We start from the raw sequence: 22947 nt of genomic DNA on the forward strand, positions 1-22947 counted from the left end.
CCCACCCACCACCATTTCTTATTGCAAGACAACGGTCTTGCACCACATCTCTTGACTCTCTCTCTCCGGTGTTTTCAGCGAGTTGACGCACAGCCAATGTGTGAAACAGCTGCAAAGAAAAGAGCGTTTGGAGTTTATTGGAGTGACTAGAATTCTGTCTTGCATTTTAATCTTAATACCGTCAATACTTAAACGCTATCATTATTGTTGTTGGTAATAATCATGATGCTGATAAATGTTTGTTGTTATTGCGAATAGTAACAATGAAGTGTTGGTACTGTTGTACAGAATGATTTATAAGAACTGATTATTGTTGTTATTGTTAGGAAGACGGACTCCGAGATCGTGCTCCAGTGTACTTCTGTGTAGTGCACTTTGGGTGAGGAGCGAAGGAGGGCGTCTGGTGCCTGTCGGCGCATTGTTCCTCGGTGATTTGCCACGCCGAATCCCAGGAGGAGAGGGAAGAGCATTGCATCACCAGCCTAGCCTCTCGCCATTGGTCCCCGTCCCGTCCTGGATCCACACGGAAAGCCGTACGGATGATGTAAAAAAAAAAAAAAAGAAGATCGCAGCGGTCTGGAGGTACCAAAACAAAGGGGAGCGTTTATCTCGAGCAGGGGTTCGACTGCGCGGCGGTCCAGCATGTGCGGGGTCGCGGGCTGCCGAGGGCTGTGACGGGGCTGAGCTTGCGTGCATTCCGGGGTGTCGCCACGGCCGCCGAGCGAGGAGCCCCCGGTCCACCCGGATTCTCCAGCGCCAGAGGAAGATGGCTGCCATGAAGATTCTCACGAGCACGGGGCTTTTCCTGGCGTTTTGCGCGCTGGGGCTGCTGGCGATGGCCATCTGCACGGACTACTGGTACGAGACGGACGCCAGGAGGCACCGGGAGAGGTGCAAAAACTACGCCAACAAGAGGACGGACCCCGGATACATCTACATTTCCAATCACAACCTGCCGCTCCGCATGCCTCCCCCGGATGCCCACAGGACAGCGGAGGCAGGCAGCGGCGGGGCTCTCCCGCGCGCCAGGCGGCACTTCCTCGCGGCTGCCTCGGCGATGGAGTCGCACTGCAGCCGGCAGTTCAACTCCACCATCTCCGGGCTCTGGAGGAGGTGCCACCGAGAGGGCTTCGACCTGGAGACCGAGGACCTCATCTACAAAGGTTGGGACAGCGTGCCGTTATCAGGCTTGGTTGCATATTGTCTTAACGATAAACAACACCAGTCCAAACACCTTTTCAGAACATGCACGGGAATACCTATCAAACTGGAAGGCCCGCTGTCTTTTAATAATTCTCCATCCTATTAATCGATACACAGTGAGCGTGCACGCAAATACATCCGTGTACACATGCATGTTCCCGTTTAAATGGATAAAAAAAAATTGGTGTCTTTATCGTGGTGCAGCTCAGTGCCTTGCTACTGTTCGACGTGGTTTACGTGTTCCAAACGGGTTTTGAAAATGAGTGACACGGTCTGGCTCGGCTGGAGTATCGACTCTTTAAACGGAGAGACGGGAAGAGTAGTGTGAGGTGCTGCCCAAGTCATTGATCCGGCAAACGTTAACACTGAGTGTGATATTATAGCCCTCGGGTTCCTGGGTGAGTTAACTGCGAATCGAGTAATCGATAAATAAGTCTTCCGGGTTCACAGAAAACACAATGATGTTCCTGCGAAGCCGCCGATCGAGGTATCATTGCATTTGGGTTATGTCTTCAGCAGCGGGGTTTTAAAAAGACACGGCGCTGTTATCTTCCCGGAACAGATGGGGTTGAGAAACGGCCAGCGCTCCGCTCCGCGGTGCTGAGGACAGCGCCGCTCATACAGGGTAGTAATGGTGTACCAGCACGCTGTCCAGGGTGCTGAATTCCTCTCCCCCCTCCCTCACGTCTCCGCTCACACAAGGAACCACCGCGGGCTCAGGGCCACAGCCAAGCGCTGGGGGAGGGAGAGGGAGAGGGAGGTGAGAACTTGCGGTTGTTTCGATTGTCATTCCCGAAACCGGCAGCTGTTACCTTCGGCTGTGCGGCGGCCGTACGGCTCCTGATGGGTTAATGTCCCAGTAATGAAAAACAGCCAAGAGCAAAAGTGAATTATTGATCCGCAGACCCGCTGTGGAGGGAGAGTGAAAGACTACACCGAAGACAGGTTGGAAAAAATAAAAATACACCGAAGGCTAAAGCCACACCCCTTAGAATACTTGCATGTGTTCGTAAATACACATCGGTGTGAGACTCTTCACAGGTTATCTTCATATCCAATACAGCATCCCTTAAGACAGTATTCATTAAGCAAACCCTGATGCCAGCACCTATATCACCCTTCAGCTGACAACACACTGAAGCTCAGCAGCTGTGAGCCTGGCCAGTACCTGGGTGGGAGAAACTAAGGCTGCTGCTGGAAGAGGTGTTAGTGGGGCCAGTAGAGGGCGCTCACCCTGCAGTCTGTATGGGTCCTAAGGCCCCAGTATAGTGATGGGGACACTGTACTGTAAAAAGGTGCCGTCCTTCGGATTAGATGTAAAACCAAGGTTTCTTTCTTTCTGTGGTCATTAAAAATCCCAGGGTGTTACTCAAAAAGAGTAGGGGTGTTACCCTTGTGTCCTGGCCAAATTTCCCCCTGGCCTTTACCAGTCATGGCCTCCTAATAACCCCCCTCTCTGAACTGGCTTCATCACTCTGCTCTCCTCCCCACTGAGAGCTGGTGTGTGTGAGAGGACTGGAGCATCATCCAGGTGGGGCTGCACACTGGTGGGGGTGGAGGGGATCCCCATTACCTGTAAAGAGCTTTAAGTGGAGTGTCCAGAAAAGCGCTATATAAGTGTAAGCAGTTATGGGAATTATTATGAGTAATATTCAGAATTCTGATTATACGTGTTCATGAAGGAGTCCATTGCTGAAATGGCACGTAAAGTGTGGTTGGACTTGAGACAACCACTAGGACTGGGACCCCTGGGGCCAGGAGACGAACTTCTATTGCTCAATCGGGCCGGAACAAATCCCCAGATCCCCATCCCCTGGAAAAACTGCCGGAGCTGCCGGCCCGAGCGTTGGAATCCCACACGCCGCCCCCCTCATCCCGGCCTCAGCCCAGGCTGGTCCCGCTGGGAGGACGTGGGTGGGGACAGGTGGGGAAAGCACTTCTGGACCTTGTGGATTGAGACACCCGGCCCAGCCCGGTCTGCTCGCAGAGGCCCCAGCGATGCGTGGGGCAGGACCCTGTGCAGACGGTACAATCCGGACGTAAGTGGAAAAGGACAATGGGGACGCGAGGACAAGGAACTGGGCAGGTTGACGAGGGGGGGAGCGTGACGACTGTGAACTGGTGGGCGTGGCCATGGTGAACTAGTCCAGAGGGGTCCAGGGGGTAATCTAGGGAGAAGTCCAAAAGTCCAGAGTCGGGTGATCCATCCAAGACAAAAACAAGACAAGGTTAAAAAACCAGAACGGGATCTGGTGCAGGGAGGGGGAATAAAAGTGGGTTAACGGGGCCAGGCGCTCCGAGCCCCGGACCCAGATGGTCAGGACGCCGTGGTGAAGCCGATGCCGTCAGGTCTCTCCTGGACCCGCTGGTAGGTGGGCTTCCGGGTGTCCGTCTCCCAGTGCTGAGCCAGGAATAGTGAGAGCGTCTGGCCTAAATAAGGAGGGGCTGGATAGGAGGCAGGTGCACATAATCAACTAAAATGTGAAAGAGCCGGAGCGCCCTTAAGAGGAGGGATTACGATCGTGACAGCGTGCAACATAGTAAGGAGTCCCGTTCATGAGGAGCTTTCCCAGAGCAGCCAGATTAGGTTCTTGGAACAATTAGCTGACAGCTGACCAAACGACTTCTTTAATTATAAGTCTTTCGATTTTGCATCTCTACAATAATGAATATGATAAGCATGCCTGTAGTAGGTATATGTTTGAATACCAAAGTTCTTCTTTCCAAATAGAAAGTGTTTTCTAAGAGACGAATCGCCATTTGAAATTTAAACCACCCTTAAGATTAATACAGATTTTCCTGCAGTGGGAATGCCTGTAGTCCCAACCAAGGCATTGCTAGTTGGAGATCTTTTGCCAGTGTCTTGGAAGCAGCAGGGGCAGCTGCCCATGACCTGCAGTGTAGAATGTGAACCCAAGCTTGTCTTGTTGCTCCAGCCTGTGTCAGAAAAGATCTGTCCACTACAGCACCGCTGATGTGTGTGCCTGGTCGGTGATTCGGTGATTCAGTGATTCGGTCTGGGACACAGGAGGTAATGACCAATGACAGACAAGTGGACAGGCCACTTGTTGAGTCCACTGCGACTCTTTCCTCCACTGCAGTGCCACAGTGCATTGGCCACTCTGAGTGAGTGAGGAGGTCTGGCACCATACCTGTCCACAGAGCACGAGTCCTCAGGATCGAGACACCATTGAGTTCCTCTCCTGCCAGATTAGCGCAGCTCATTACAATAGCCAATAGGCACTAATTACATACGGAGTGGAAGAAGAGATGGACTTGGCCTGCGGGTGCTGAAGGAAGAGATAAGGATGCTTTCATTGGTCCATAAACATATCATGAATTCAGCATATGCTCTTAAAATTAATTATCTCCCCTCAGCCCGGCTGCTCGAAACTAACCGAGGGTTTTTCACTGTCTCAGCAGGTCTTGAAAGAGCTTGGTTAAATTACACATTCACCAGTTAATATGCACTGACATCTCTCAGCTCCTCTGAGGCTGGCTTGATAAGCAAGCACAGATTACAGAACACTGAAAATGTATCTTCGGGTGTTTACAATGGGTCCGAGCACGGGGCGTATTTATAAAGTCCAGTGCATGCGGCTATCTGATGGAATCCATTCTTTCCTGTCCCCCTTTCCGACCAGTGCTTCTAATTTGCTGACTCCCTTTGCTCTCCATTAAGTTCAGCAGCTCTTTGTTGTTTTAATTGCACAGTCATTTCCTCTTTCATTTTTTTCCAGCTTCTTTTTGCTTCGCGGAATCAAGCTGTGTTCCTGGTGTTGTTGTTTTTTTTTTCGGTGTGTGGCTTTTGAGTGACAGGCGTTTTAAGCAGAACAATGACTTGTGATTGTGTGATTGCCTTCGCATTTAGCATTTCTGAATTATACAGTCGCTGCTTTCCTGCGTGGAGCCTCTGGCAGTCCCTGCGGTGTTCTTCACAGGCGCCTCATCAAGTGCGGAAGTGCTTCCCTTCCCTCCTACCTTGACTGGCTCCCCTTAGCTTGCCTACAATTAATGGCACCGTTTAGGGAAGGGTAATGATATGAATGAGTGCCAGGCTTGGTGCACACAGACGTTCAACAGGCATCTTGTAATGGACTGACATCAATACTCGGCTGCCACCTGAGTTGCTAGACTGACCAGGCAGCTGTTGCAAGTAAGACATGCGTCTCTTTGCTTTCTCACACTGTGCCCCTTTGAGGAATCTCCTTCTGCTGTCAATGCAGAGCAGGGCCTGCTCTGAATTTCCTTCTAAAGAATTCTGCTCCTAGGCGCCCTTTCTTTTCCCGACTGCGGGGATCAGGTGTTTGAACTGGAAGTCGAGGGCGTTCTGTGTGTGTGTGTATCTGCGGGTGGTAAGAGGACATGCGTGGAAGAAATGGCTGGGTCACTGACTCGGGACCCGAAGTGCAACAGCAGGGCAGGTATTGCTGATTGCTTCGCACGCTGCACATGCGAATGAAAGCTCTCTTATGTAAAAATATTCATGCGTTTTGGTGCCTTTGTCAGCCTGTGCTGAAGGTTGACATAGCAGTACCAGCTCCTCTCTTTGCAGAAGGTCAGTGCCAATCTCAGAAGGTGCACAGGCACACACGGCGCTTTTCCACAGGTATTATTTTAGAACAAGAATGAACAAGAACATTGATGATGAATTGCTTGACATGTGACTAATTTTATGCATTGCATATAGTGTCCAACAGCCTTTTTCCCCAGTCCTGGTCCTGAGGACAAACGATTGTCTTTTGAGCTTTTGGTTATTTAATTGAACTCCAATTTAATTGAATTAATAGGTGATTTAATTATTAGACCTCTTTAGCAATTTTCAGCAGTAAAACAGGTAGAGAGGTAGATGCTAAATTTAATAACTAACAACTGAGATGGAAAGAGAGCCAGTGGACACTAAACCAGTGAAAAACACTGGTTCATAAGAAGATAAGAAAGGTGCAAATAGACCTAAAATTTGATATAATCCAGAAGGCTGTCCAGTCAATGGGTACTACCTTTGTCCTGAGTAACAATTATTAACAGCCTATATTTAGCCTATAACAGTCTATGAATAACATCTCTTGATTACTGCCATCAGAATACCATCAGGCCTTGGAGATGTGTTTATCTTAACTGCCTCTGGTGCCTGTGAAGCGTCCTCCTCCTTTGTGTTCATGCTGTTTAAAATGAAACTTTGTCTCAGCTCAGCCCAAGACATGCCGTTTACTTCCTGCTTGGTAATCACCCGAGAGGAGTACTCATTTAATACAGCTGTCAAATCCATGACTTAAAGTTTTCAGCTAATCACAGGACAGATGCAGAAGAGGTAGTTCTAAGGTTTTCCCTAGCTGGGCTAGTCTGCCAGTCTCCTCTTCCTTCACCTCACAAGGGGTGTCTTTATCTTCTTCTGTTTGAAAGCAAAATCGTGGAGGCTGAAATCACTGACCAGCAGAGAGCGTGCACATGTCAAACAATGGGGTAGGACATCCAAGGGTCAGAGCTGAATTTTAATGCAAATAGGCTAGGGAGGCTAATAAACATACAACATAAAAGTAAGTATCCTTAATAGCCTGTAGAGCGCATTAATTGGATTACAGTAAAACAGCAGCTTGCAGCCAAGATTAGCAGGGCTCTGAAATCAAGCTTTGAGATTCTGTTTTTCTGTTACTTCCCACAGAAAGGTAAATTATATTCTAATGTGCTGCAGCCCTGTGGTTGTTTTTCAAACGTTCCACTTTATTAATCTCTTCTGGCTCACTGCTGGGACTCGTTTTGTGAAGCTGCTGTATTTTCTGTTGTCTGCAATCATGGCAGAATGATCCCCTGTAAACGGGACAAGACTATTTTGCCTAGTTTCGTCTTTTTTTTGCGGCTGTTCTTCTCCGTCGCTTGTCTCTGCTCTCGCTGCAGTGCTCCATCAGTGTTTAAAGAAAAATGGTTTTGTTTCTTCCCCTGAGACCAAGTGAGAGCTGAACTTGTGGAAAGTCCTGAGTTAAAAGTCCATTTTTGAAGGCTTATTTCACCATCATCTTCACCTGCACCTCTGTATCAAGAACTTCTCATCAAAGATTACAAAACCCCCAGACCACAGATAATGCCTGTTATTTTTATGGGGGGACAACAAACAAGAATTGATTAGAAATTGCAGCAAACGTTACCACAAAGTCTTGTTTTTTTGCTTTTGTTTAATTAAATGGCTTTATTAAATTTATTTCTAGATACACACATTAGAAATAATTCATATTATTATTCAATTAAATCAGTTGATTTTTTTAAAACAAATCAAGGTTAGGTTCAGCTGTGGTTGTTTTTCATTGTTTGCTTCCTCTCAGCACACTAGAATGCTGGAATACAGCATTCTGCAGTAACCAAGTACTTGGAACAGTAACCAAGGACAACAGAGGTTCACTAGGAATAACAAAACTCAATAATTTAAGGGGAGCTGCAGTCCCAATTTCCCAGACCGGTTATTAAATCTCGGGAACACAATTAATTCATTGATGGTATTGGAAAAAAATGTACAGAATTTTGAACTTTGTGAGAGTACTGTAAGTTGGCATGCTGTTGTAAATTTGCATCCGGGCTCCCACGAATTCTGACGTGAAGCGGCCCTTCCTGCTCACTAGTCACTAATGTAATGGACTGACTCGAGTAATGTGATGTATGAGCGAACAAGTACAGGTGGTGCAGCAGACGTTTCACTGCAGAAATGTTCCAACGTGATCTGCGTGCAGAGTTCACAAGTAGTATTTGTCAGCTCAGCGGTCTCAATGTCGAGAGCCCTATCTCTATTGGATTGAAAGAGATGGATTCACAATCTTGCTTGTTTACAGTGTAATAGAGCTGCTTCATGTCACCGGAAGTTTTGTTGCCTCATTCTGAATTGCAGAGCATGGCGCTGCGCTTACCTGCAAATTTAATTTTGTGATGCAGACTGGAGGTTTGACAGGTTACTTTCTACATTTTACTTTCATTGTGGTTTGAAATGCACTTATGAATGCTGATTCTTTCTAACCCCGAAATATAAAAATAGTGTTGCAGTTCCCCTTTGAGCATATTGAAAGCTTTATGGAGCTTTTTAGTCACCTGCATGGTTGAGGGCTGACCTCCTGGCCAGAGGACGAGGAGGCTGGGACCCCCATGCAGAGTGAGGGGTGACCCAGGGGCAGCTGCAGAGGGGAAGGGATGCAGGAGACCTAAAGCGAGGGAGAGAAAAGGATTTCGGATGGTATTGATAATGTTTTAGGTGAGGAAAAGGCATAAGGATGGATAATGAATAACTGACAGCTGAAGCTGATTGAACTTGGCTGTTGTATCCCTCTCGAACTTTTGGTCAGAAACTTCCTCTCATTTAAACACGAGCGCTTGCTGATAGCGAGACAGCGTTGGTGGGGGGCTCGGAGGGGGCACATGGAAGGGGAGGAGACCACAGGGCTGTGGTTTCTCTGGAGGCGTTCAGACTGCGGGGAGGCGCAGGGGTCGACAGATGTTCCCGAGCCATCCAGATGTTCCAGCGAGGAGATGAGCTTAAGTGCCTCTCAAAGGGGAGGACTAAATGAGGACGAACGCTGTTGTGATTTTGAGATCTGGGAGAAGAAATATCATCATTTTGAACAAAAGGGCCTGGAGTACAGACAGACTAATGCCAGGAAAGCTGCTGCTCAGTGCAAAGGGTTTTGTCTGAATGCTTAATAATTTGGTGCACTTTTGCCTCTGAAGCACACATTGCAATGAACAGTGACATGCCAGTCCTGATGAAGATAAATGTTTTGATTAGCGGGTTATTTCTCTAGATACTGTATGATGGAGTGCGTGTTCACTCTGGGCTGCCTGCAAATGGGCAGATCTCTTCCAGCGGGAATAAGCTTGGTTATCTGATCGTGTTGACTTGAGTTTGGTGCTGTCGTTTTAATGAACACCGGCTGATGAATAGCAAAGACAGCCTGACAAGTGCACATTAATATCACCCGTCCATACAAAGCCTTGCTGAATTCGTTGCACACCATGACATTTCCTATGATCTGCATTTTTGCTGGGGTGGGTTACATTTTCTTGTCTGAGGAAAATGATGGGAAAATTGCTTTTATTTCCATATTAAGGAACTGATTGAGCAGGGATTAGTGCTGATTCAGGAAAGCTTTTTTAAAAAAAAAATTAGCATCCCCATTAGATGGAATTATCATTTTGATTACCTTAATTATTGTTACGTCGTTTAATTGCTACAGTCAATTTCCATGTCCTGATTATCGCTCATTTTCCCTCATTATGAAGTAAAATGTGTTTTTGTGGTGCATTTCCTAACAGACTACATACAGACTCAGGCAGTGAGAAGGTTTGCACTCCTTTTTCAGGTCTAGACTCAGCCTTTTCATTTGTGTGATTTTCTTATTTTTTCCGGATCACGTCTGGGCACACATTTGAAGGTGTAAAATATGTCATATTTTATTTTATAGTGTATAACATTTTATGGAACATGAGAATGCTTTCCTCATTTTCCACAATGATGAATTTCCCTTGCTCCAAATGAATATATACAAATCTACCCGATTCTATACAAAATTCAATAATTCTTTATGAATCGATATGAAAAGATAAAGCCCAAGAACATACAAAGGTTTAGCAAGTCAAAGTTTTAACAAGTTAAGTTATAAGGTTCTGTCTGAAGGAAGCATATAGTTCAACATTTGCTGGACGGCTTGTTGGATGCTCCCACCACCCTTTGTGTAAAGAAGTGCTTCTTTTCTCAGTCTCTCAAATGCACTGCTGTTTAACACCCTCTAAATGCTATGCATTCTGCTTTTGCCTTTGCTATCAGGATGGAGTGCAGCCTGAAGACTCTGTGGAGATTTTTTTTTTCCAGACTTCATTTCATGTTTCTCTATTGGAGATGTACCACTTACGCCCGGGCTGTCTTACATTACAGTGCATGTCACCGGCAGGAAAGTCCAATATAATCTCTGTGTCCTATCGATTCCTGGGAGTGAATTATATAACTGAGGGACTTGTTAACAATCTGTCCTTCTACGGGCCAATGTATCAAGTCTTCAGCCAAGAATTTGTTCAATGTGGCAAAAAGAGCACGCCTAATCACATTTATCTTAGTCAAAGAGTAAAACTGCAAGGCAGCAGGCGAACTGTTATTGACTTTTTCCTCCATCTGGGCTACAGCAACTGATTTTTGAAATCTGTTTAAAGAAGAAAGCTGGAAGGAAATGAAATGGGTCAGATATTCCCAGGCCTGTCTTCATGGGGGCTGTTGCTTTAGAAAGTGCAAACACCACAGAAAGAGAGTAATTTCCCTGGAACGTGCGGTCTCTGAATTTTACAGCTGTTGTCGTAGGCAGTGGTGATATTATCCCATCGTGATTGATTTTGTGTCACGTTTTTAGTTCCAGTCTTTCATTTGTTTCATTCCCTCTTAATCCTGCGCCTCCGAAGAGCCAGAGGTGTGTCGGGGAATGGCCGTGCTTGTATCACCATGGAAGACTGAACAGATCCACAGCCATCTCTTGAGTTCTGCATACATCACGGTGTTATGAGCTACAGCTGCAGAAAATGTGGGAGCACATTGCCTGCGTGCTTGTAGACAAACCAAGGCAGGGTCCTGAGCTGCAGTCCATTCCAATTAAACCTGACTGACCTCACATGCACTTGGAAGAGAGCAACAGTTCAGTCCCTGGAGTCAGATGGTATCTGTTATCCAACAAGGTCAGGGCATCAAGAGTGGGTTTCTAGCCTGTATTTCATTCGCATAGAGTAAACGGCAGAATAGCAGTGGTGAATATGTTGCTTTCTCACTCTGGGAAGGCAAGGTGTGTTGGAGTTCTAATACATTTTCTGAATTGAATGGGGTTACAAACGTATTTGAATATTATATTACGGATTTAAGTTGAATCATTCTATGTCTTTTCATGAGGGTGTTTAAAATCACGTTCCAGTCAAAATCCTGCAATCAGCTCTTCTTAAGCACATTCAAACAGTTTTACTGGTTTTTGGTCAACAATATTCTTTTTTCTTCAGCATTTTAGAGAAAACGCTCTTTAAAATATAACTTCACCACAACTCATGCAACCTTGCATGTCACAGCAGTGATACAGATATGTCTTGTCATGCTTCAACAATGTCCCCTATTTTCCCTTGTATCAAGGTTAGGAGGTAGCTGGACATATCTGATCCATTTGTTCCCTTCTGAAGGACCGACCCCTCTGGACATTGAATTACTCTGTTTTTCAGAGGAGTTCAGAATGGCTTTCCAATCTTTGCAAACTGAGACGCACAGAGAGCACAGCAGCACCCTTTAACATGATAAGTTTGTCTGGTTCAGTGCAGGAGATGCATGAATTAGTGCATGATGTCAGAAGCATCCTGCTTTGTGAAACGAGAGGCAGCAATCGAAGATGATGTTCTCGACTCGCTGAGCTTCATCTAGTGAGAAAAGCCGACAGCAGACTCTTGAAATGATCCTGCTTTTGGGTACTCGCAGCTGTCCCAGATGGGGAAGTGAGCGGAGCTACAATGTGTTTAGTTTCGCAGCACAGAAACTCTTCTAAGAATAATTTAAAATTTTATTACCAGCTCACCAGAGACAGTTTGAACGCAAGAGAGCAAGATCCTTTCTAAAATCTTTGCACAATCACACGCTGATATACCAAAGTTATATATCAATTAAGTCCACCAAACATGATCTTCCTGCTTGATGAATCTACTGTTCAAGCACTAATGAAAAAATGTATTCATTCTTTATTCTTTTCTGATATATGTTCATTTTCACCTTGTGGTAGATAACCTGTATAGTTGGACAGTGTCTGTCTGTGTACTGGCTCACTGCTCACTGCTCACTTGTGCTGTAAATCCAAAGCATGGATCCCAGGAGGCTGAGACTTTCCTTGGGCAGGGATATTCATTACAGCTTTCGGTCTTCTGGATCAGATCTGTGAGTCTGTGTGAGTCTGTGTGAGTGTCTGTGTGAGTCTGTGTGAGTCTGTGTGAGTGTCTGTGTGAGTGTCGGTGAGTGTTGGTGAGTGTCTGTGTGAGTCTGTATGAGTGTCGGTGAGTGTCAGTGAGTGTCTGTGTGAGTCTGTATGAGTGTCGGTGAGTGTCTGTGTGCTCCTGTGTGAGTCTGTGTAAGTGAGAAGTGTGAGTCTGTGTGAGTCTGTGTGAGTCAGTGAGTGTCTGTGTGAGTCTGTGTTTTTCTGAGTCAGAATTGTGAGTGAAAAGTGTGAGTCTGTGTGAGTGTGTGACAGCGTGTGTGAGCATGTGTGACAGCGTGTGTGAGCATGTGTGATTCATGTGTGAGCATGTGCGATTCGTGTGTGAGCTTGTGTGTATGAGTATTTGCTGTGATCACTGTAAAAGTAGTGCTTGTTAAAGCGATCTATACATCTGAAATGAAAGAGTTTGGGATTGACTAGGCTTGCTCAATGAGAATTGTGCAATGCAACCAGATCTGTTTGAAGCCAACAGAGAAGATGGACACAGTGAGATTCAAACACGATTTAGCCCCATTTTCTGCTGTATTTTTTCTTTTGCAATCTTCCCAGTTTTCAATAATTAAACAGGTCTGTGGGGTTCATGGTAGCTGCAACAGACATCACTTTGTGTAAACGTGTCAATCAGTACATCATATCAACAACCCCCCCAATCCAGAAAGCTGCTTTCTGCTGATTCAGCATCTCTCAGCTAAACGAAGCAGAACGAACCATTATCTTTCAACACAGGCTGCTTTTCTTAGAGGTGCTAGAATGTTGAAAGGATTCTGCTTGTCATCAGAGACTTGACAGTGGAGAATAATAATATTTGCAGAGAAACATCTTACTGACTCTACTTTCTCCCCAAATCACCAACTCCACTGCCCAAGCTCCTTCTCCCCAGTAAGAACGAAGATTATGCACTCGCTTCTATGAGAGGAAAGAAGCAGAATTAATTCTCCCTGACAAACGTGAAAGACAAATCCAGTGTTGGTGCAGTGGTTAGCATTTCTTCCTCACAGAGTTCATGTGTGTCTGTGTGGAGTTTGCATGTTCTCCCCATGTTCATGTGGGTTACCTCTGGGCGCTCCGGTTTCCTCCCACAGTCCAAAGACACGCTGGTAGGCATGGGCTATCTGGGAAAAATTGACCCTGGTGTGAGTGTGTGTGTGCCCTGTGATAGACTGGCGTCCCATCCAGGGTGTACCCTGCCTTGTGCCCACTGCTCGCTGGGATAGGCCCCAGCTCCCCCGCGACCCTGAATTGGCAGAAGCGATTAGAAAGAGTGGATGAACGAACAGCGTGTTGCGAAATAGAAGGAGGCCATCAGATCCATTGAGCTCGTCGATCCCAGAATCTCATCCAGCTGCTTCTCGAAGGAAGCCAGGGTATGGCCTTCAACAGCTTGACTTGCTCGTTCTGGACGCCCACAATGCTTTTCAGAAAGAAGTGCCTCTTGTTCTTAGTTTGCCCTTGTGCCCTCTAGTTGGTTTTGCTGGGTTGACTTTTATGTAGTTTTCTGAAATAACCAAATGAGCTCACGAGTTTTATTAAGAATAAGAGAGAAATTGGCACAGAAGATAGCAGCCACTTGCCCGGGAAGGCTTTGCAGTCTTGGACTGTGCTGCTGGTTTAGTGCTCGCCTTCAGCCTGGGCTGATCGTTCTTATAACCTCTTACTGATGCTGCTGAAAAACTTATGGTGTTGACTGGAGAAAGACAAAACCTCAGATTCATTGAAATTTCATTTGTGGGAGGCTTTAAGGTAGTTCTGACAGCAACCCTGAACTATTTTAAGGAGGAAAAAGAGAGCAAGCTCTTCCTAATTTAAAAAAAAAAGCTATGAGCGAAATTTAAGTGGCTGAGTACAGCATTGAGTCCTGCATGAACAGGAGCCTCCCGCTCTCAGTGTTACGTACCACTTTCCTGTCGTGTCCGCGGGTCCTGTGTTTCACGGTCAGTTCCTTGCTGATTGCTTCCCGTGTCCGAGTGCCTTGTGAAACGGAAACTTGCTTCCTAGCGCGACTTGTAGCGACTTCTTTCAGCTGGAGCCGAAACGTACGGGAGGCCATGAGGAATTTCTGGGAATTAAAAAAAAAGGGAAAGAAATCATGAGCTGAATTGAATCGATCTCTGCCGATACCTTATTATTCTCGGGAGTTGGTAAAAGTAAAAAAAATGAGTCTTGGACTCAATAGCTGTCCAAATGTTTGATGCAGGAGGAGTAGGTCAGCCGAGATATAATATATGCACCTTGAAAGCCAACAACACGCCAGATAAAAAAGCCAGTCTCCATCAGAAGCCTTATTCATCACCCTTCCTAAAATATGTAGGTAACAAATGAATGCATGATGTGGACGCAGGCAGGAAACCACTTCTGATGTTGTGCTTAGAACATTCACATGCCCTAGATTTCAAAATAGATGAAGGCATGAGAGTGTTTCATATTCACTGTGCAGCAGTGAAGTTTTCAAAATAAATTGCTAGCTGCCAACTGGATGGGAAGAAAAAAAAACCTGAGCCGCTGGATGATTTGGAGCAGAGACGATCTGTTCTCTGGTACTGTGTTGCAGTCTTGTTTGTAGCAGAGAACGGACAGATGCTCTGAGGACCCAGGAGTGACCTCATGTTTGCCCGTCAGGAGATAATTTGTAACCAGTTGAAAACCCTTACTGTGTTTCTGGCTGTTGCCGATGTTAAATGGCATAACATTAATCAGAAAGCACAAACAACATTTGCACTGCAGGATGGAGATTTTGAATATAAATACTGTTTTTTTGGTGGGGTTTGCTGGTTTATAGGAAGTGATTTGTGTATAAAATAGTTTCCCAAATAAGCCCTTACTGAAAACAAAATGTTGTTGTGAAGATGCTCTGTCCCTTAAGTGCAGAACTGTGACTTATCTTTTTCAAAGTGATGCCAACTGACTGTCCCCTATTTTGCACAGTCTGCGCAGTTAGCTCACCCTCTGGCACTTTTGTGATGAGTGTCAGTCACAGGCTTAGTCTAAGCAGACACCTCTTCAAGAGTGAGTTTTGATCGACGGGCACAGGACAGGCCCCGGTAGGTGAGAGCTGACTGCAGAGCGCAACTCTGACAGACCACTGGCTCTGCGGATTGTTTTGATCATCCTCTGGGATGGGGGTCTGCATCAGGGTTCAACCAAATCGTTCTGTTATTTCACCTGACGTGGCTGGTAGTACCTGCCAGGAACTTGCACGTCTGGGAAGTAAGAAGACAGCCATGCTTGCGCAGAGAGTGCTGGCTGACCAGGCTTCCGGTGGAGTTTCCTGGCTGGCTCACTTGGCTTTGGAGGTCCTGCCTGCTGGGCTTGTCTTGTTGGTGACTTTGTCTCTCGGGTTCTCGTTGTGCCAGCAGGTGTGATTCAGCGCTGCACCCCGGTGAAGTACCACTACTCTTCTTCCACTCTGCCGCGGAACCTCCCCATCAACATCACCAAGACGATCAGGCAGGACGAATGGCACGCGCTGCGTAAGTAAATCGCCATTGCCACGGTTGCGTGCCCTTCCTGTTAGCCGCGGGGAACTCCGTACACGAGCCCACTGGGACTGTGCTGATTCCTCTGTTTCCATCTCTCTCATGGGAATCAGGGGCCTGCTGGGCGGCACTATTGACAGTCATGGGTGGATGGGCCACAGGACGACGGAAGCAATCTGTATCTTTGCCCCCTGTGCTGGAAGCCAATTTATATAACCTCACGCACTTGAAGTGAATTTATCTAGCCTCAGGCACTTGGAAAAGCCAATAAGAAGAAAAATCACACCCACTTGCCCAGGTAGTTGCAGTCAGAGCAGAGTTTTCAGTTAATAGTCAGGAGCACAATTTGTAAAGGTCCCAAAGACCAGGCCTAGGCTGTGGCATGACCTGATCCAGCAGTACTGGGTGTATAGCAGAGCACTGCTGATGGTGTGCACACAGCCTGGCAGGCAGTGACTTCTGTGACCTGTGTGCTCTGACCCCTCCATGTTGATAAAACCGCTTGGGAGAAAGCCCAGTCAAGTGGCGTTTTCTTGCTTCACATTTTATTTTATAGGCGTGAAAAAGCAAAATGCTGGGTGATTCTGTGTAAATACAAAATTCCCTTTTGGTTTGGTCTAACTGAGATGTTTCATTGTGAGCAGCAATTTGTCACCCATGGCTAAACGCTTTCCTGTACAGCCTCTCGCCTGTATGAGCTCCCAATCAAGATAAGTCCTGAATGCCGAAGAGAGCTTTATTCCAAGTGTTTCACTCTTCACAGTTTCTGGGATGGTGAACTTTGCATTCCCTTCTTAGCTTACAAGTAGTTAACAGCTCGTCAGGGCCAGCATAAGGGTGGGTGTTCATCATTTTCTTAGGCTGCAAGAATGTTTGCTTTGTGATATCTCACGTTAAGCTGAGCAGGGGTGACGCGCAGGCCATGTTCAGTAAAATGGGGGATTGTGTGGATGATAAGGAAATCAGAGGAGGTGGACAGGTGGACTTGCACATCCTGGTGGTGATGGTGAGAGCCAGTTAGAACTCCCTTTTAAATGAGAGCTTCAGCATTCAGTACTAGAATAGGCCTGGGTTATGCTGACTCCAAAGATTTGTTTCCATTCTAAACCACCAGAAAGCTCAGCTGGAATGAAAACGACATTGGGAGTTAGTGAAGTTGATGCAGTTCATTCTGAATGTCATGCTGAATTAGGTCTTGGGATGCTCTCTCCTGCCACCTTGTGAGTGCTGTTATTAATGTCAATGGGCATGGGATTTTTAATCTGGGACTCCAGATGTCCGTCATGCCATGTGTGTGTGAAATCTAGGAGCTTCAGTAGCTTTCTGCACTCGTCGTCCTTTTTGAAAGTAGTCTCTCTTGATTGTGCTCCAGGAGGGGATGTCTCAATGGCTCATCAGACCCCATTCACAAACCTTTGTTTATGGCAAGAGAAGCCGAAAAAAAAAGGCCACCGCAGCTGACTTTTCAGACGAGCGCTTCTCACCAGCTTGCTGTCTTCGTGCTCCGCTGAAGAGCTCCTGCACCTGCACCGTGAATGAGCACCAAGGCTGTGTGATTAAGCCCATTTAAAGTGTGCTGCCTAAGCTGCACAATGCAAAAAAATGCATCAGATCCGAAAATAGTAAAATGTCCGATCTAACCAGTATGAGTGCTTTTATCCAGGCATAAAAATAAATAATGACTATGGGAGAAAGTGCCAATGGAGGAGAGCTGAATGCTAAGCACAAGCAAGTTTTCCCTTCCGTTCAGTGCTTTTAGAAGCAGTCTGGACCTGAGACCCATGCTGTGGTGCATGTACAGCTGGTGTCAGCAGATGGCAGCGTCCTTTGGCTGTTAATGGCTCTCTCTTGCAGTGCTGGAGAAAGCAGCCAGAGAGAGTCTGCGTGTGGCCAGTCTTGGCTGCCAGTATGTCCAGTGCAAAGTTTCCTCTGCTCAGGATGAGGGGGAGAATAAAGGCATATAGTACTTCCAGTGCTCTGTCACACATCACTCGAACCCGCTGATATATCAGGGATCCCTTGAAACCAGTTTTAAGGAGATGGCAGCCAGAAGCAAAATCACAGCAGCAGCGCAAACCCCATTAGAGAGAATTGCAATGAAAATGTGAGGTTTGTTTCACTGAAGGAGAAAACATCTGAAATTTCCAAAGAAATACAAAAAAAGACTTGAAAATTATTTCAGATTGAGGTTCATAAATGTGACAAAGGATTTTGCACAAGCAAACAATGCAGAGATTTTTTTTTTCATGTGTAACAGTACAGTGCATACGAGTACATTCTAAGTATATGCGTCCTCCAAGTGCACAACAAACTCAGGACAGCTTCATCAGCGTCAACCCCAGCTGCCCGACAATCCCGAGAACTGATAGAAATCTGAAGAACACACTCCAAACACCATCTGCACTCTTTCTGACCTTCTTTTTATTGAGGTAATTGGAACTGAAGACGAGAATATATTTGTAGGCTCCACAAATTCTATATGAAGTAAGCAGATGCACACTCCAATTTGCATTTTAATGGGTTTTCTTTTCACAGATACATTTTCGAATCTCGTTGCATTCGGAATGGATAGGAGATCATGCTGAAATTCAAAGGAGGAGGATGACACAGGAGGAGGATGGAGGAGAGGTGCTCTCAAACTCTGCCTCTCCCTCTGTCCCTCTCTCTCTCTTTCTATAAAGCAAAAGAAATCTCCGCCAACCCCTTCTTAAGGCATTTCTTCTACAGAAAAAAAAAATCCAAACACAAAAGCCCGTACAAAAGGACCCTGCATAGCTATCCGAGTGCTTTCGAAGACAATCAGGGACAGCGATAACGCAGGACTTGCAGAGAGGCATTCATTCACTTTATCCTGCAGTGTTTTTTTTTAAAGACTTTGTTCCGTATCGCTCATCTGTACAGGCTGCGCATGCTGATGTGGGCTTGAAGTTTTAACTTGAGATAGCTCTGCACGTGCACATACAGTACACGCACACACATCACAGAGCAAGCCAGATGTAGCCTCGAACAGTGGGACGCGGGGCTGGGGGGCTCTGTTCTGGAGCAGCGTGAAGCAGTAGAACGTGCTTGAATAAATATTAGTGCCAGACAGGGCTGAGCCCACCAGAGCAGCAGCTTTTCAGAGGCACAAGCATGAAGGAGGAGGCGATGGGAAGAATGAACCACAGTAGGAAGATTGTATGTGCACTCCAAGATCCTATCTTTAAAAACATTCCTGGCCAGATGATTAGAGGCTGTTGTTTCTCCTTACTGATATTCTGAGTTCTAATTGCCCACAGGGCAGCTATCAGTGTTGTGTGAGGACTTCAGCGCAGAAGAAGATGAGTATAAAACCCTGGATTTTGGCAGAACACGCTGCTCATCTTTTTAAATGGGCTTTGACTTTGGGAGCCTTTGTTTTCTGATTTAATTAATCTGTCTAGCAGGGGGAAATGAGACTGAATAGTGGGGAAACAAAGCCTTATTCAAACACCCCAAACAAAGTCTTTCCCATTTTTCACTTCCGCATCAAGCGGACAGTTTTTGATTTTTTTTTCCTTCGAAATGTGCCGAATGCGGCACATTTCCGTCTTCACTCGGGGCGGTTTCTCCGAGGGGGCGGGGTGGGTTAAAAGGTTTTGCCGACAGCTGTAATGGATTTCCTTTTTTTTTCTGCTGAATCCACCAGTTAGTCATTTCTTTCCGATAGATTATGCAGCCTAAGCGAACACATAAAAAAAAACTAAACCAAACGACTGAACGCAGAGGAGGAGGAGGGGGTGGGGGTCTCTTGTCGTCATGCTCAAGTGTTTGCTCCAGGGGCCTGAGAAAACTGCTAAGGCATTCCAGAGCCCAGGCATGAGCCAGAGACCCCAAAATCCGCTGCCTGCTGCAAAATCTCCCGCGTGCGTGCCTGACAACTGTGGGGTGGCCTGGGGAGGACCTGGGCTGATCTCTGCTGCTGTGTAGGTGCCCTGACCTCTCTTCACACAGGCAGAACCCCCTCCACTGCGCTGGGAGTCAGAAAACCACTGACCGAGCCAGTCCAGCCATCCGCTGGGGGCTCTTCCCCCCCCCAGCCCTGCCAACACCGCCTTCCGAATGTTGCACCAAGGGAGACATGTTGTTTTCTCTTTCAGTGCTGCTATTTCACATCTCCCCTTTCCTCATCCTCTCTCTCTCTCTCGTCCTTCCTTTCCCGCAGACCTGCGCAGAATGACAGCTGGGTTTATAGGGATGGCAGTATCCATTATCCTCTTCGGATGGATTATTGGAGTCCTCGGCTGCTGCAAGCAACATGATTTAATGCAGTATGTAGCTGGGCTGCTGTTCCTCATGGGAGGTAGGGGCCAGACGATTTCCTTGGTACTCGCTTTGTTATGAAAGCTCCCCGTCATGTGTGACTGTAAATGTGTCCATGGTTGTGCCTTTATTCTGTTTATCCGATTTTTGTTTGTTTGTTTGTTTTTAAAAAAGGTTATTTTTTTAAAAAGGGGGCAAACGACCGTATTTTATTGTTGCGCTTGTTAGAAATTGCCTTTTTCCTCTTGCGTGGGTATTGTTACAACCGGCCTTGGAAGAGTTGTCAAGGACTGTATCACGGGACCTGCAGGTCAGAACAGGCCCCGGCAGTTTCTCCTTCTCACAACACTCCTTTACTGTACACAGACACCCCTCTTGACCGACCGCCCTGTGCAGTCTAATGGAGTCAAAGTCCTCCCAAAACAGCATGTCAATTCAAATTAAATCAATAAAACCCTGGAGCTGCTATTGGTTTTCCCACCAGTGAGATTCTAGATTTAAATACTCCTCAACCCTACTTGAGCCAGCAGCCATATCTCCCTACAGCTCTCTAACTGGCTACCCACTGAAGCTCAGCAGGGTTGAGCCTGGTCAGTACCTGGATGGGAGACGTCCTGGAAGTGGTGTTAGTGGGACCAGTGGGGGGTGCCCACCCTGCGGTCTGTGTGGGTCCTAATGCCCCAGTATAGCGGCGGGGACACTATACTGTAGTGGGCACCATCTTTCGGAGGAGACGTTAAACCGAGATCCTGACTATCAGTGGTCATTAAAGATCCCCGGGCATTTCTCGATAACAGTAGGGCGTTATCCCGCTGTCTGGGACAAATTTCCCTCCTCTGCCTGTACCGTGGCCTCCAAATTGTCCCCATGTATGATTGGCTTGCACTTGCTCTGCGATGGACTGGTGTCCCATCCAGGGTGTACCCTGCCTTGTGCTCATTGCTTCCCGCGACACTGTACGGTATAAAGTGGTTTGGTAAATGACATGACATGACAAACCTACGCGGAATGCTACAGCATATAACAAGCGTTACAGAATTATCAAGCGATGACATGATATGGTTGTGTGAAGAGTTTTAATTATCCATCCATCCATTTTCTAAGAGCTTCTTAGCCTGAGTCTATCCAGGCAAACAAAGGGCGCAGGGCAGGATACACTCTGGACGGGACACCAGTCCATCGCAGGCATTGTTTGTTTTTTTTGCCGTTCTTGTCTTTTCTAAAAGTTCCAGTCCATACCTTCACTCAGATTTCTGGCGGCGCGAGGTTTCTCAGTTTTCAAGCTCAGAGCGTCAAGCGTGGCTGTCGCTAGGCGACGCTCTTAACTGGGCCTGGGCTCCATTGGACAGGCCTCGCCTCTATTCTCATTCCAGCAGGCCTCAATCCCTCTGAAGGATTAAAGCCCTGAGATAATTAATTCTTCCTCATCCATACATAACTAATGTAAAATGTGATAATACCACAGCTGAGATTTGTCTTTATCTTGAAGTCACAGGATTATTCATCTCCCAGTCTTTGCGTGCCGAGTAAAACACTCCAGTAATGTAGTGTGTTGGCTTCAGAATGACATAATGAAGCATGAGACTTCAAAATACTAATTTCATTAGGATTCTGTTCGCAAAGGAGGTGCACTGGCTGCTCTATACAAAAGCCACTATCAGCCCAATGACACAGCCGGAAGGCCAAATTCAATTACTGCCAAAGCTTAAGCTGCAGAAAACACAAACAATGGGAGTATTAATTAGCACAAAATGAAATGAGCCTTGAAGAAAGTGTTAAATGTGTGAGTCTGTTTTTTTTTGTGTGTGTGTGGGGGGGGTCTCATCCCTGCTGTTCTGCTTTCACAAGATGAGCATTGCTCCTGTGTGCTTTGCCACTACTTTAAGTACTGATTACAGCCCCCAGAGACGGTCCTTGTTAATCACCGCTTTCACAGTTACCTGTCTGTTGCTTTGCAGGGCTCCTCCTCTCTTGGGGGACTCACTATTCCTCCTTTTCCCTCCTGCCGCCGTGTCTCCTTGAGAGCAATTAGGTCACATCAAGGTCAACGACGGGAGTTTCTCCGGCGCCTGACGCGCGGGCACGAATCCGTTTCGTTTGTAGGCTGCTCCGCAGCAATTCGTTCCGGTTTGGGTTTGTTTTTGCGTGAGTTTAGCGGGGTTTCGCTGCTTTGCGAGGCGAAGCGTTGTTTTTTATTTTTGCGGCAGAACGAGTCTGCGCCGCAAAAAAACCGTGCGAGGCCGTACAAGGGAGCATGGTCGGGAGACGCAATCGTGTGGTCGGGAGGCGCAAGCGGAGATCGTTAAACCTCCTCTGGCGCTTCTCAGTCCGATGTTTCAGCTCACTTCAGGAGCGGCTCAGATAGAGGGACCTGTAGTGACGCGATCTGATTTCTGACCTGCCTCTCGATCTGCTTATGTCCTGTCTGTCAAGCAACCCAATATACCCCCCTCCCCCCCCACACCCTATTATTAATATTACATGAAAGCCCTGTTAAAATAGAGAAGCAATCATCTGCAATGAGTACTGTAAAGCTGGAAGGAGAAATGGTTCCTCTGTACTTGGACTGGAGCCCAGAACTTTGGGATATCATAGCTGTCAGCTGAATCTGCTGAGCCAGAGCTTGGTCTATTAACTGCAGCTTTTAATTAAACAAATAGACATGCGGATGCATTTTTTCCTTGGGTGTCCTGTGGCACAGTCCAGGAAAGCTTTATGAAGGGCATGCCAGCTTCGTTCGCAGGAACGAGGAACTCAAAATCTGCATTATTAGGAGAATTGCGCTCTCGGAGAGTTTGATGTACAAATTTGGGGATTAGGGTCTAAATGGGGGTTCTTAGCCTTGAGGAGTGTGCAATACAGGCTTCCCTTCTGGGTGCGGAGAGAGATAGAGAGGACAGTGTAATCTGAGGTCAAGCCCTCCACCCCTGTCATCACTTTGCATTCTCTCTGGCTTGTGATGCAAGTGCAAGTGATGAAAAATTGATTGCTCCTTTCAGAAGAAACAAAATCAA

At 46.6% G+C, this 22947-nt stretch overlaps 1 protein-coding gene and 1 long non-coding RNA gene across 3 annotated transcripts in view; one reads left to right on the top strand and one right to left on the bottom strand.

Moving 5' to 3' along the window:
• The first annotated feature begins 234 nt into the window (after window positions 1-234).
• Window positions 235-22947, top strand: part of tmem276b (transmembrane protein 276b) — a 29046-nt gene continuing 6333 nt past the window's right edge. Inside the window, exons 1-3 of one of the 2 annotated variants that reach the window (XM_069181798.1) lie at window positions 235-1163; window positions 15530-15646; window positions 19836-19973. In XM_069181798.1, the coding sequence (XP_069037899.1) occupies window positions 767-1163; window positions 15530-15646; window positions 19836-19973 (652 nt within the window). In that variant the 5' untranslated portion in view covers window positions 235-766. The remainder of the gene's footprint in view (window positions 1164-15529; window positions 15647-19835; window positions 19974-22947) is intronic. The other variant, XM_015338639.2, reaches the window with a different exon arrangement.
• On the bottom strand, window positions 7678-22385 carry LOC138224453 (uncharacterized). The gene is made up of 3 exons (XR_011182947.1): window positions 21874-22385; window positions 14074-14235; window positions 7678-8384 (listed from the first exon to the last, which is right to left on the bottom strand). It is a non-coding gene; the product is annotated as an uncharacterized lncRNA (long non-coding RNA).

This window comes from Lepisosteus oculatus, chromosome 21 (genome assembly GCF_040954835.1).
Source record: "Lepisosteus oculatus isolate fLepOcu1 chromosome 21, fLepOcu1.hap2, whole genome shotgun sequence".
NCBI classification, from domain to species: Eukaryota; Metazoa; Chordata; class Actinopteri; order Semionotiformes; family Lepisosteidae; genus Lepisosteus; species Lepisosteus oculatus.